Source organism: Schistocerca cancellata, chromosome 9 (genome assembly GCF_023864275.1).
Source record: "Schistocerca cancellata isolate TAMUIC-IGC-003103 chromosome 9, iqSchCanc2.1, whole genome shotgun sequence".
In the NCBI taxonomy this organism is placed as follows: domain Eukaryota; kingdom Metazoa; phylum Arthropoda; class Insecta; order Orthoptera; family Acrididae; genus Schistocerca; species Schistocerca cancellata.
Genome location: NC_064634.1, coordinates 13,375,548 through 13,390,002, shown reverse-complemented (window position 1 = coordinate 13,390,002; position 14,455 = coordinate 13,375,548). Strand labels below are relative to the sequence as shown.

Sequence of the window (14,455 nt, the reverse complement as noted above, 5' to 3'; positions counted from 1 at the left end):
GAAATGCTTATGAATTGGTGGGAAATATTCGTACATCTGCACACCTGATTATGACAAGTGTCTTTCTCCAAGAGTTGAGTGCTACTGACTTACGAAATGCCACATGACTATTGAATGATATTTTTATGCTTTGGTTTGCGTAATTGCTTATTTCATTTGATATCTGGTTTCCAGCTGTGTTGCAGCATTGCTTTTATAAAATGAAATGCATTTGCTAATGTGAACTCTTTCTGTCAACAGATCTATTAAATAATTGTTTTATGATCCACATTCTTTAAAAAAGGAGCACTTGGAAAGGAAAGAACAATAAGAAGGAACTAGCAACAGTAAAACAAAATTTTCTTTTCAAGTACATGGTAATATTTTTTTTTACAATCAGTTGTTATGGTGCACCACTTTAATTACATAGACATTAAGATGTGAATATGCTTTTCCCTTGTCTGCATTGTTGTTTTTACTGTAATATTTTTTCTGCTTGAGCTATGTCATGTTTAGGTATAAGTTGCTGCTGTTTGCCAGGCATAGTGTTACTGAATTTGACTTTGTGTTACTCTTCTAAGCTAGTTTTTCTTGTTTCCTGCATTGCCTTATATTAGTTGTAATATTGCACTTGCTTTGCTAATTTATGCTGCTTGCTTTGTCATTTCTATTTTTTGTCATTGATGTTTGTGTTAATTATTTTTTTTTTTGCTGCATTGCCTCGTCCCTTGGTATATATATCTGAGCTCAGTAGATTTAAGTTAGCTTAAGAGGGGGTAGACTATATAAGAAACTGACTATGGAGAATAGGTAAAGAATGCATTGCGAAGAAAGATTTGGGCCCCAATGAGTATTGTACAATCAGAAATAATTATTTTGAAAGAAATATGAATAGAATACAGGAACGAGGTATAGGTAGGATTTTCTTGTAAATAAATGATGGGGTAAGCAATATGTGAACATATAAATACAGAAAGCATGCTTAGATAGGATTTTTTTGGTGGAAGCAAAGGTTGAAATAAGACGAACGATCTATGGAATGAAGGGAGATCTCCAAGCAAAATACTGCAGTAAAACAAACCCTGTCCTTTCCTCTTTGCTGTTTTTTCCCAATATGTAATTGTGTGTTGTCCTTTCCTTTTGGTGTTATCCCACTATGTGTTTGGGTACCCGTGTGTATTTGTGTTTTTCCTGTCTTTATGTGTTTAGCTGATGAGAGCTATGTTGTAGAATTTTTCTAATACTCTGTTATTTTCTTTGTAAAGATGCTTAGACTTTATTTATTCTGCTTTGTTTTAATGCTCATGTGTGAAGTTGACGTTTCAAAAGTTATTCTGATCTTTTATGTATGTACTCATGTCATCATTCCTGTAACACTGATGCATATGTTTATTTCTATTCTTTTGTAAAGCCCCTATTACTACAAATATTATCTGTATTGTTATGTTTTTAATGATGTATTTTGTATCTTTGTAATTGTATTCTTATGTTATATAATTGTAATTGACACCAGTTCATCATATTATTAACTTGTAAGCATTCATTTCACTGCACACATTCTGTTGGTCATAGTATATGGACAATATGTGAGAAGTAGGGACTGTTAGTGTTTGCACGTGTGTTACTAATTCAGCAAGGGACTGGATAACAGCATTGCTGGTTCTAAGGACAATTCCCAAAAACTTTGTGCGTGCACAAGTGGTGGTTTATGGACTTGCTATCTTCTCTGCAAGACTCTTCGATGGTGATTGTGCACCTGCACAGTCGCAGCAGATGGCTGCTGGCCATCTCTACCAGGACTACAGTGGGTCTACACCTTTGCTGACTCACCAGTACCACAGTTTCTACAAGGACTGCAGTGGGTCTGCACCTCTGGTGGCCCACCAATACCATACTCTCTACCAGGACTGCAGTTGGTCTGCTCTGTGATGACCTATCTACCAATATTCGTCAGAACTTCGAATGACTCTGCTGTGGGTTTGCTCCATTGTGGCCCATTACCTGTCAGCATTTCAAGAGTCAGCACTGTCTTTCCGTTGGAAGGACAACACTACTTCTTCAATACTACATGGAAATCCACTACTTCTGTGTGCAATTTCTTTTACTAATGAGAAACTGTAATTACTATTATGATGAACAGCATGGGGGCTATGTAAGTTTGCTGTTTATGTTTTTATGTAAGTAGGCTGTTTATGTTTTCTTTATGTAAGTTTGCTGTTTATGTTTTTTTATTGGCAACGTTACGTAGCACTCTCTATATGAAAAGTTTGAATTGTTGTCTGCCATTGTTGTCATGAACTGCTATAGCTGGATGCGAACAGCGCGTAGCGCTGGGCAGTTGGAGGTGAGCCGCCAGCAGTGGTGGATGTGAGGAGAGAGATGGCGGAGTTTTGAAAAATGTCATGAACTGCTGTATATATTATGAATCTTGAGGTAAATACATTGTTTGTTCTCTATTAGAATCTTTCATTTGCTAAGACTATCAGTAGTTAGTACCTTCCGTAGTTTGTATCTTTTATTTAGCTGGCAGTAGTGGCGCTCGCTGTATTGCAGTAGTTCGAGCAACGAAGATTTTTGTGAGGTAAGTGATTTGTGAAAGGTATAGTTTAATGTTTGTCAGGGCCATTCTTTTGCAGGGATTTTTGATAGTCAGATTGCGTTGCGCTAAAAACATTGTGTGTCAGGTTAAGCACAGTCTTGTACAATTGTTCTAAGTGGACGTTTCACATGTAAAATTGTTCTAAGGGGACGTTTCAATCTTTGCACGGTTGCTAGCGTCCTGATGTCGCATGATAATTCGTAGCGTTCTCTCTCCAGAACAGACGACACCGGGTGGATCGGTGAATGTGCAAACAGCTACTGGCGAATGCCGTGATGTGATAGCGCTGGCGGAGGAGTACCGGCTTAAAGCGGCGATGGTGGCGGTTGATTTTGACAGTGCTTTTGATAAGGTGCGCCACAACTATCTGTACGCTGTACTGGAACAAATGGGATTTCCAGACCGTTTTACTGGTCTCATTAGAAGGATTTATGGGGGGCGCACAATCCTTGGTACAGGTTAATGGGCGTATAGCAGGGCCCATTCAAATTCGACGACCCTTCGCCAGGGCTGCCCTCTTTCGATGCTGCTGTTCGCGATAGCGTTGGAACCATTAATTGGGAGGCTCACAAATTCTCTTTCTGGGATGGAACTGCGGGGCTACACCTTCAAATGTCGTGCCTATGCGGACGATCTCCTGCTGCTCGTTCGTTCTGAAGAAGAGGTGAAGACGGTCCTTAAACTGTTGTTGGACCACAGTGTGACGGCGGGTAGTGCAGTGAACATGAACAAATCGGCAGCAATGCCTGTTGGAAGGGGCCTTACGCCGGAAGAAATCAGTCCGTTTCCTTATGTGCAACGATTCCGCTATCTCGGCATAGACTTTACCTCATCTGTAAAACATACTGCGGCAGTTAACTACCGACGTATTTTACAGACAACACGTACCATGGTCCGACAACACCTCCTACGGCGCCTTGATCCTTTGCAGCGAGTCGAATATCTGAACACTTATGTGGTTTCTCGAATGGTGCATATTTCGCAGATCCTGCCCCTACCACTCACGCTCGGACGTCGACTTCAATCAGCATTAGGCTATTTTGTGATGATTGGATCGCCCCTCAAGGTGCGATACACAACGCTCACGCTCCCTACGGACAAGGGGGGGCTCGGGCTTACGAATGTTCACTGCCGAGCGACGGCGCTCCTTCTAGCCACGATGTACAAGCAATGGCGTAGCGGGCGTGATTCCCTTACATCCCACCTACTGGATCTCCTGGTTCCAGCGTCCCTCAAACCTCCGGTAGCGGTGGGCAACATTACGCCACATTTTGCGCATGTATCAACATTTATCGTGGAACTTAGTTATATCAGAGACGAGCTTCCGCGCACGAGACCACCATGCGCGAAGGATTTTTATGTTTGGCTGCAACGACGGATAAGTCGTAATGTCATTGAACTCAAACACCCCAAGTTGCATTGGCCGAAGATTTGGAGACATGTGCACCAAAAATTCCTTCCTACCTTCGTTCGGGCACTGTGGTTCTCTGTCACCTGTGGCAAGTTCAACACCAACCAACGACTCTATGCAATTGGCCTAGTGGACACTCCGCTATGCCCGAAATGTCGCCAAGTGGATGACGACCATCACCGCTTAACTTGTATCGCGGTGGAGGACGTATGGCTCCTAGGAAGACAGATGGTGGCTTGCTACCTCCGTGTGACCCCGCAACATATTACACCTGCTTCCTTCTTACATCCGGAGAGTGACTACTTTCCGGAGACTAAATCACACTCGATCATCTGGGTCAAAGGTTGGACGATCGCGTACCTCTATGGGGACGCTGCCAAGTCGCGACTCGACTTTTGGTATTTCTTGCAGCAAGCCCACAATGAGGTTCATAGATGGTCACACTATCGGAAAACCTTTGCCAGCTATCTTCAGGCAGTCTTCCTCGACCCCCCACGCAGTTGGGATGTGCCGGGTGCAGTCGGTGTGCACATTTGACAGCTGATAATGAACCTCACGCTTCTCTCACCGCTCCATATATAATGCTCATACTATACCATGAAATGATCTACATGTTCCTATTAACAGAGTGATCTTTCTGGAAAATAAATAAATAAATAAATAAATAACAACGACATCCCTGTAATCCCTGTTCCTTTACATTTGTGATTTGTTTTACAATGTTTTTTTTTTTGTTTTTTCAGAGGATGCATTTCATTTAGTGTTTGTGAACTATCTACAAAAAAAAAAAAAAAGTGGTCAGGCCGACGGAATGTCAATCCTAAAGGCCCGGGTTCGATTCCCGGCTGGGTCGGCGATTTTCATCTGCTCAGGAACTGGGTGTTGTGTTGTCCTAATCATCATCATTTCATCCCCATCGACATGCAAGTCACCGAAGTGGCGTCAACTCGAAAGACTCGCACCAGGCGAACGGTCTACCGTACGGGAGGCCCTAGCCACACGGCATTTCAATTTTCCAGTATTGTACGCGTGCTGAAACGCTTCAAACCAGTCTCTGCTGCAGTTCTTAGAAAACGGATTTCTTCGGATGTTGCTGAATAAGCCCAGAAACTGTAACGGCAGGATTGACCTGCGGTCGATATTCCCCGCCAAATCATCGGCCACACTGTCCGTTCGAATTTGACAAAGAGCTTGCGAATGGTTTTCTCTTTGGGTCTCATTGGCATATTAAACGACTGCGCCATGTTGCCGTAATACTGTTTTCTAACACACGAGATTCCAGTGTTGATCAACTGAATACGTAATTTGAACCTCTTCCTTCGGTCGCTAGCGTCCTTTCACATTTCAGCGGTGGAGCTGATCGGTGGAGCTGATCGCTGCGGGCTTCGGAGTGCAAGTTAAAGGCACTAAGTATTGCGATTACAGCGCCATCTGTCAGTAACCTTTGTAACTACAGTTTTGAACTCCTGTATAATTTTTTTTCCTATAAACGTACCGTTTGTTACATTCTCCTATCGAGCTTTGTTTTCATCATATCTGTTATTTCTCAAGTCAACATCTCTTTTTCTCAATACATACTAATCGTACAGGGATGCATGAGGTATCGTTAGAAAGGTATCTTAACAGTTTTCTGTCACTGCATACCGGTTTTGCGCCAAAATTTTCTGTTTGTGGAAAACTTTAGCATAAAATAGACTTTTAACTATCATAGGCAAAAGGCCATCATAGACGCCGAGCTTCGTGCCTGTATTTTACGAAGCTAACTTATTCAGCACGAATAGCAGCCTCCCTTTTCATATTATCTTATTATAAATACCATTTTATTCCTTTTAGAGTAATTATTAACTGCATTGTAAGTAGACTGTATAAGTTTTCTTATTGGCAACGTTACGTAGCGCTCTGTATGAAAATCACTGGCTGTGCTGTGTGCAGTCTGTGGCTGGTTGGCATTGTTGTAATACTCGCCATTGTAGCGTTGGGCAGCTGGATGTTAACAGCACGTAGCATTGCGCAGTTGGAGGTGAGCCGCCAACAGTGGTGGGTGTGGGGAGAGAGATGGCGGAGTTTTGAAATTTGTAAGACTGGATGTCGTGAACTGCTATATACATTATGACTTTTGAACAATATTAAGGTAAATACATTGTTTGTTCTCTATCAAAACCTTTCATTTGCTAACTGTGCCTATGAGTAGTTAGTGCCTTCAGTAGTTTGAATCTTTTATTTAGCTGGCAGTAGTGGCGCTCGCTGTATTGCAGTAGTTTGAGTTACCAAGATTTTTGTGAGGTAAGTGATTTCTGAAACGTGTAGGTTAATGTTAGTCAGGGCCATTCTTTTGTAGAGATTTTTGAAACTCAGATTGCGTTGCGCTAAAAATATTGTGTGTCAGTTTAAGCACAGTCTTGTACAATTTTTCTAAGGGGACGTTTCAGCATGATTTTTATACAGCATTGCCATATTTAACAACCATAAACATTGCGATAGCCAATATCTCTGTCTCTCGTACAAGTTGACTATTCTAAACGAATGTACTTTCCGAAGCGACAAACATCCTGCGGAATTTTTACATTTATTACATCCGTCATGATTACCACCACACAAACTTATACTAGAAAAACACTTGTCATGGCGATTAGCGATCTGAATGCTAAACAGGGCTTAGTCAATGAAGCACACATGGGTGTAACAAAACAATGAATTTACAATCAATGCACGGCTGGTTGACAGCAAGAAAAGTGTTGCAATACCACGGGTGAACTTAACACCATCTTAGACAAGCATGCCTTCTCAATTGACAAGAAAATTGCCTTTAAAAATGCATTTGCGGTCACTGTAAACGAGTCACAGGGACAAACGCTTCAAAGAACAGGATTGTACTTACCAAATTCAGTGTTCACTCATGAATAATGGTATGTAGTCTTTTCAGAGGTAACAAAACCAACTAACAGTTTTGTATGTCTTGAAGAAAATGGAAAACAAAAAGTGCACAAAGATTACATTTTTATATACATGGAGGTATTGTAATGCACCGTAAAGAATTTTGGTCAGAATTATGTACGTGGAACTGTATATTCAAGGACGTATCGTAAAATTCATTATTATTATTTCACGTCGTTTGGTTCATTTTTCAGGGCGATTTCTCTTCATTCGTACAACTACCGCTATTGCAATGACTACACTTATTCCAAATACTGTCACTATTTAAAACTATAAAAGCGTGCAAGTTTTGCACTGTTCCCCTGGTGAATTTAATTTTAAAATTAGGGCGTTCTTTGTTGTGCACATACATATTCTGGCACAGGGCTGACACAGCGTGGAATGGCGCACATGCATCTGTAGGCCGAGCGGTACGATCAACCGGGTTAGAAGTGGGGGCTGCTGCCTGAAGGGGTAGATCTGTGTATGTACTAAATTTTTCAACCTGTAAATTCACAAATTACCTACAGATTTAATCACGTATTCTCCCTGCTACACTGTACACCCTCTCCGTCTTGCTGTTGCAGTTTTAATGGCGAACAATGTAGAAACGGTTTTAAGTGGAGGTCTGATTACCATAGCACTGCGCTTTGACGTGTGTTTCCAGCTGTACAAATGTGTAATTTTGAAGCCCTGAATTTGTGCGTGGGCGGTACTGCAACGCCCGCTGCCTCTCACCAGTCTGGCTGGTCCTTCGTGCGACGTAGCCGCCGCGGCTGCTGCTGCTGCTGCTGCTGCTCTGGTTCAGACTCGCAGGAGACGGACAGCGAGATGAACAGACTGGTCACGCTCTCGTAGTCCAGGTCGGTCACGTTCATCTCGCCTGTCGCTTTGTCCACCTGCACCCAGTCTGCAACGAGAGTGGCCGATGCACTGAGCTTACTGCAAACGACAGTGACATGCTTACTAACTTCACTGGCATAAAATATTAGTCACCCCATCAGAAAAGCACATACACGCCTGGAAATTGAAATAAGAACACCGTGAATTCATTGTCCCAGGAAGGGGAAACTTTATTGACACATTCCTGGGGTCAGATACATCACATGATCACACTGATAGAACCACAGGCACATAGACACAGGCAACAGAGCATGCACAATGTCGGCACTAGTACAGTGTATATCCACCTTTCGCAGCAATGCAGGCTGCTATTCTCCCGTGGAGACGATCGTAGAGATGCTGGATGTAGTCCTGTGGAACGGCTTGCCATGCCATTTCCACCTGGCGCCTCAGTTGGACCAGCGTTCGTGCTGGACGTGCAGACCGCGTGAGACGACGCTTCATCCAGTCCCAAACATGCTCAATGGGGGACAGATCCGGAGATCTTGCTGGCCAGGGTAGTTGACTTACACCTTCTAGAGCACGTTGGGTGGCACGGGATACATGCGGACGTGAATTGTCCTGTTGGAACAGCAAGTTCCCTTGCCGGTCTAGGAATGGTAGAACGATGGGTTCGATGACGGTTTGGATGTACCGTGCACTATTCAGTGTCCCCTCGACGATCACCAGTGGTGTACGGCCAGTGTAGGAGATCGCTCCCCACACCATGATGCCGGGTGTTGGCCCTGTGTGCCTCGGTCGTATGCAGTCCTGATTGTGGCGCTCACCTGCACGGCGCCAAACACGCATACGACCATCATTGGCACCAAGGCAGAAGCGACTCTCATCGCTGAAGACGACACGTCTCCATTCGTCCCTCCATTCACGCCTGTCGCGACAACACTGGAGGCGGGCTGCACGATGTTGGGGCGTGAGCGGAAGACGGCCTAACGGTGTGCGGGACCGTAGCCCAGCTTCATGGAGACGGTTGCGAATGGTCCTCGCCGATACCCCAGGAGCAACAGTGTCCCTAATTTGCTGGGAAGTGGCGGTGCGGTCCCCTACGGCACTGCGTAGGATCCTACGGTCTTGGCGTGCATCCGTGCGTCGCTGCGGTCCGGTCGCAGGTCGACGGGCACGTGCACCTTCCGCCGACCACTGGCGACAACATCGTTGTACTGTGGAGACCTCACGCCCCACGTGTTGAGCAATTCGGCGGTACGTCCACCCGGCCTCCCGCATGCCCACTATACGCCCTCGCTCAAAGTCCGTCAACTGCACATACGGTTCACGTCCACGCTGTCGCGGCATGCTACCAGTGTTAAAGACTGCGATGGAGCTCCGTATGCCACGGCAAACTGGCTGACACTGACGGCGGCGGTGCACAAATGCTGCGCAGCTAGCGCCATTCGACGGCCAACACCGCGGTTCCTGGTGTGTCCGCTGTGCCGTGCTTGTGATCATTGCTTGTACAGCCCTCTCGCAGTGTCCGGAGCAAGTATGGTGGGTCTGACACACCGGTGTCAATGTGTTCTTTTTTCCATTTCCAGGAGTGTATGTCACTTCGGAGCGCTGTAGTTCGCGTGTAAACAGATACCTGTCAGTCACGTGGCATCCATCCTAAGCTGACATAAGTCACGGCTGTTGCAGGGGACCGATTATTGCAACAATGGTAATTTATTTCGTAAGACAACTCGCGACCTGCTCGTCATTTGATAAAGAGACAGCTGAAAGTACAACCATGGTCAAAAGCGGGGGGTTCAAAAAAATGGCTCTGAGCACTATGGGACTTAACTTCTGAGGTCATCAGTCCCCTAGAACTTGAACTACTTAAACCTAACTAACCTAAGGACATCACACACATTCATGCCCGAGGCAGGATTCGAGCCTGCGACCGTAGCGCTCTCGCGGTTCCTGACTGTAGCGCCTATAACCGCTCGGCCACTCCGGTCGGCTAAAAGCGTGGGGAATTCTGCGTTTAATCGTTGTGTAAAATGCACTCCGAGACAAAAAAGACGCGCCACAAAGAAATTATTCGAATGGGACGGAAATCAGTAGATGTGATGTACCTGTACAGACGAACGAATGATTATAATTTCAGAAAAAAATGGATGATTTACTCCAGAGAAAGACCTTCACACACTGAGGAACTCAATAACTCGTCGGACAACCTATGGCCCTTAGGCAAGCAGTTATTAGGCCTGCCATTGATTGACGGTGTTGTGGCTGTTCTCCTGAGGGATATCGTACCAAATTTTTCTAACTAGCACTTTAGATCTTTGTGATTCAGAGTTGGTTGGAGGGGCCTGCTCATTACGCTCCAGATGTTCTCAGTTGTTGGATATCTGGCGAGCTTCCTGAGAAATGTAGGGTTTGGCAAGTATAAAGACAAGTAGAAGAAATTTTCACCGCGCGAAAACCGAGCGATGTGGCGCAGTGGTTAGACACTGGACTCGCATTCGTGAGGACGACGGTTCAATCCCGCGTCCGGCCATCCTGATTTAGGTTTTCCGTGATTTCCCTAAATCACTCCAGGCCAATGCCGGGATGGTTCTTCTGAAAGGGCACGGCCGACTTCCTTTCCCATCCTTCCCTAATCCGATGAGACCGATGACCACGCTGTCTGGTCTCCTTCCCCAAACCAACCAACCAACCAACCAACCGCGCGAAATGTAAACCCGTGATAGCTTGCCACGAAGGGCAACAAAACGGCGTGTGCCGTAAGAATACTTCGGATGACAACCGAACGGGTCCTGTTTTGGAAAGCAACGTTACCCTAGACCTTCACTCCTGGTTATTGGGCCATATGGCAAGCGACGTTCAGATTGGTATCCTACCTCTGTCCAGGCGTCTCCAGACACATCTTCGGCCTGGAATCTCATTGACTGGAACGGAATTGTCTTCAGTAATAAGTCCCGCTTCCAATTGAGCCCCGATGACCAACAAAGACATGTCTGGAGACGCCTTGGACAGCGGTGGTATACCAGCCCGACTGTGGCCCGCCACAGTGCCCGACACTGGGGAGTGATTTCTTTTCACGGCAGGACGCCTTTGTTTTTCATCCGCGGCACAGCAAAGCGGTACGTCGACGATGTTCTAGGGTTCGTTTTGTTGCCCTTAATGGGAAGCCATCCTAAGCTTATATTCCAGTAAGTTAATGCCCGTCCGCACAGGGAGAGAGCGTTATAATTCTTTCCTTAGCGCCTGTTAAACGGTACTTTGGGCAGCGAGGGCGCCGGGTCCTTTCCCAGTTGAGAACGCTTGAAGTATTGTGGGCAGAGCCCTCCAACTGGGTGCGGCTACTGACGACCTAATTCACCAGTTGGACAAAATTTGTCACGATGTTCCTCAGGAGGGCATTCAACAACTCCATCAATCAATGAAATGAAATGTATGACGAGATAAAAGAAATTATTCAGGTAGTGAAGGGAGACGAAAATTTAATAGTCATGGGTGACTGGAATTCGTCAGTAGGAAAAGGGAGAGAAGGAAACATAGTAGGTGAATATGGATTGGGGGAAGGAATGAAAGAGGAAGCCGCCTTGTAGAATTTTGCACAGAGCATAACTTAATCATAGCCAACACTTGGTTCAAGAATTATAAAAGAAGGTTGTATACCTGGAAGAATCCTGGAGATACTAAAAGGTATCAGATAGATTATATAATGGTAAGACAGAGATTTAGGAACCAGGTTTTAAATTGTAAGACATTTCCTGGGGCAGATGTGGATTCTGACCAGAATCTATTGGTTAAGAACTGCAGATTGAAACTGAAGAAACTGCAAAAAGGTGGGAATTTAAGGAGATGGGACCTGGATAAACTGAAAGAACCAGAGGTTGTACAGAGTTTCAGGGAGAGCATAAGGGAACAATTGACAGGAATGGGGGAAAGAAATACAGTAGAAGAAGAATGGGTAGCTCTGAGGGATGAAGTAGTGAAGGCAGCGGAGGATCAAGTACGTAAAAAGACGAGGGCTAATAGAAATCCTTGGGTAAAAGAAGAAATATTGAATTTAATTGATGAAAGGAGAAAATATAAAAATGCAGTAAATGAAGCAAGCAAAAAGGAATACAAACGTCTCAAAAATGATATCGACAGGAAGTGCAAAATGGCTAAGCAGGGATGGCTAGAGGACAAATGTAAGGATGTAGAGGCTTGTCTCACTAAGGGTAAGATAGATACTGCCTACAGGAAAATTAAAGAGACCTTTGGAGAGAAGAGAACCACTTGTATGAATATCAAGAGCTCAGATGGCAACCCAGTTCTAAGCAAAGAAGGGAACGCAGAAAGGTGGAAGGAGTATATAGAGGGTTTATACAAGGGCGATGTCCTTGAGGACAATATTATGGAAATGGAAGAGGATGTAGATGAAGACGAAATGGGAGATCAGATACTGCGTGAAGAGTTTGACAGAGCACTGAAAGACCTGAGTCGAAACAAGGCCCCCGGAGTAGACAACATTCCATTTGAACTACTGATGGCCTCGGGAGAGCCAGTCATGACAAAACTCTACCATCTGGTGAGCAAGATGTATGAGACAGGCGAAATACCCTCAGACTTCAAGAAGAATATAATAATTCCAATCCCAAAGAAAGCAGGTGTTGACAGATGTGAAAATTACCGAACTATCAGTTTAATAAGTCACAGCTGCAAAATACTAACACGAATTCTTTACAGACGAATGGAAAAACTGGTAGAAGCTGACCTCGGGGAAGATCAGTTTGGATTCCGTAGAAATGTTGGAACACGTGAGGCAATACTGACCTTACGACTTATCTTAGAAGAAAGATTAAGAAAAGGCAAACCTACGTTTCTAGCATTTGTAGACTTAGAGAAAGCTTTTGACAATGTTAACTGGAATACTCTCTTTCAAATTCTGAAGGTGGCAGGGGTAAAATACAGGGAGCGAAAGGCTATTTACAGTTTGTACAGAAACCAGATGGCAGTTATAAGAGTCGAGGGGCATGAAAGGTAAGCAGTGGTTGGGAAAGGAGTAAGACAGGGTTGTAGCCTCTCCCCGATGTTATTCAATCTGTATATTGAGCAAGCAGTAAAGGAAACAAAAGAAAAATTCGGAGTAGGTATTAAAATTCATGGAGAAGAAGTAAAAACTGTGAGGTCCGCCGATGACATTGTAATTCTGTCAGAGACAGCAAAGGACTTGGAAGAGCAGTTGAACGGAATGGACAGTGTCTTGAAAGCAGGATATAAGATGAACATCAACAAAAGCAAAACGAGGATAATGGAATGTAGTCAAATTAAGTCGGGTGATGCTGAGGGAATTAGATTAGGAAATGAGACACTTAAAGTAGTAAAGGAGTTTTACTATTTAGGGAGTAAAATAACCGATGATGGTCGAAGTAGAGAGGATATAAAATGTAGACTGGCAATGGCAAGGAAAGCGTTTCTCAAGAAGAGGAATTTGTTAACATCGAGTACAGATTTAAGTGTCAGGAAGTCGTTTCTGAAAGTATTTGTATGGAGTGTAGCCATGTATGGAAGTGAAACATGGACGATAACTAGTTTGGACAAGAAGAGAATAGAAGCTTTTGAAATGTGGTGCTACAGAAGAATGTTGAAGATTAGGTGGGTAGATCACGTAACTAATGAGGAGGTATTGAATAGGATTGGGGAGAAGAGAAGTTTGTGGCACAACTTGACTAGAAGAAGGGATCGGTTGGTAGGACATGTTTTGAGGCATCAATGGATCACAAATTTAGCATTGGAGGGCAGTGTGGAGGGTAAAAATCGTAGAGGGAGACCAAGAGATGAATACACTAAGCAGATTCAGAAGGATGTAGGTTGCAGTAGATACTGGGAGATGAAGAAGCTTGCACAGGATAGAGTAGCACGGAGAGCTGCATCAAACCAGTCTCAGGACTGAAGACCACAACAACAACAATCAATCAAGGCCAAGCCGAATAAATGGTTGTATAAGGGCCAGATGTGGACCAACGCGTTATTGACTTGCTCATTTTTTGGAGTTATTTCTCTTGAATAAGTCACCCAGTTATTCTGAAACTGTAATGATTTGTTTTTGCATTACATCTACGCATTACCGCCCCATCAGAATAATTCCTCCGTGGTGCGTCGTTTTTTTTTTCTTTGAGCTTATTTTGTAAGCAGCTCGCAACCTGCTTATTGTCTGATAGACGGCTGAGGATGCAACCATGTTCCAAAATGAGGGAAATGCCGGATGTAAACATTGTGTAAAATACGTTGAAGAAAGCGCGATATGTGTCACTTGGTACCGCTGTCAGTCTTCCAACCGGCAACTGGTCACCTACAACGGATACGAGAAGGCCGGGCAAGAATGTGGTACGTATCAAAGATCACGTAACCTCAACGGGCGAAGATTAACCACGTATGAAATGTTAAATAATATAAAACAATGCTGTGATGTATTGGGCTTCGTCACGTACTAATCAATACTGTGCCGAATTGGGAACTTTTAAGTGGTGCATTAATGTAATTGTTACAAGCAAATGTAACGATAATGAATTGAAGTATTTAGTAGTTTGCCCGTGGAGTACTGCTTCTGTTCAATGGTCATGGAACATGCTACGGTGAATTAGACTTGAGCTTAATTAGAAACGTTCTTGAAATAGGAGTGAGAGCAGTTTACGAAAATGACAGTCTCTGTGCTCGGTGGCAGTGAGATTACTGTTTGA

At 44.2% G+C, this 14,455-nt stretch overlaps 1 protein-coding gene across 25 annotated transcripts in view; it reads right to left on the bottom strand.

The window, feature by feature from the left end:
• LOC126101588 (mucin-3A-like) overlaps positions 1-14,455 on the bottom strand; it is a 400,051-nt gene that overhangs the window by 83,683 nt on the left and 301,913 nt on the right. For all 25 annotated transcript variants that reach the window (XM_049912245.1, XM_049912250.1, XM_049912247.1 and 22 more), the window contains one exon: positions 7,641-7,812. In XM_049912245.1, coding sequence (XP_049768202.1) covers positions 7,641-7,812 — 172 coding nt within the window. The remainder of the gene's footprint in view (positions 1-7,640; positions 7,813-14,455) is intronic.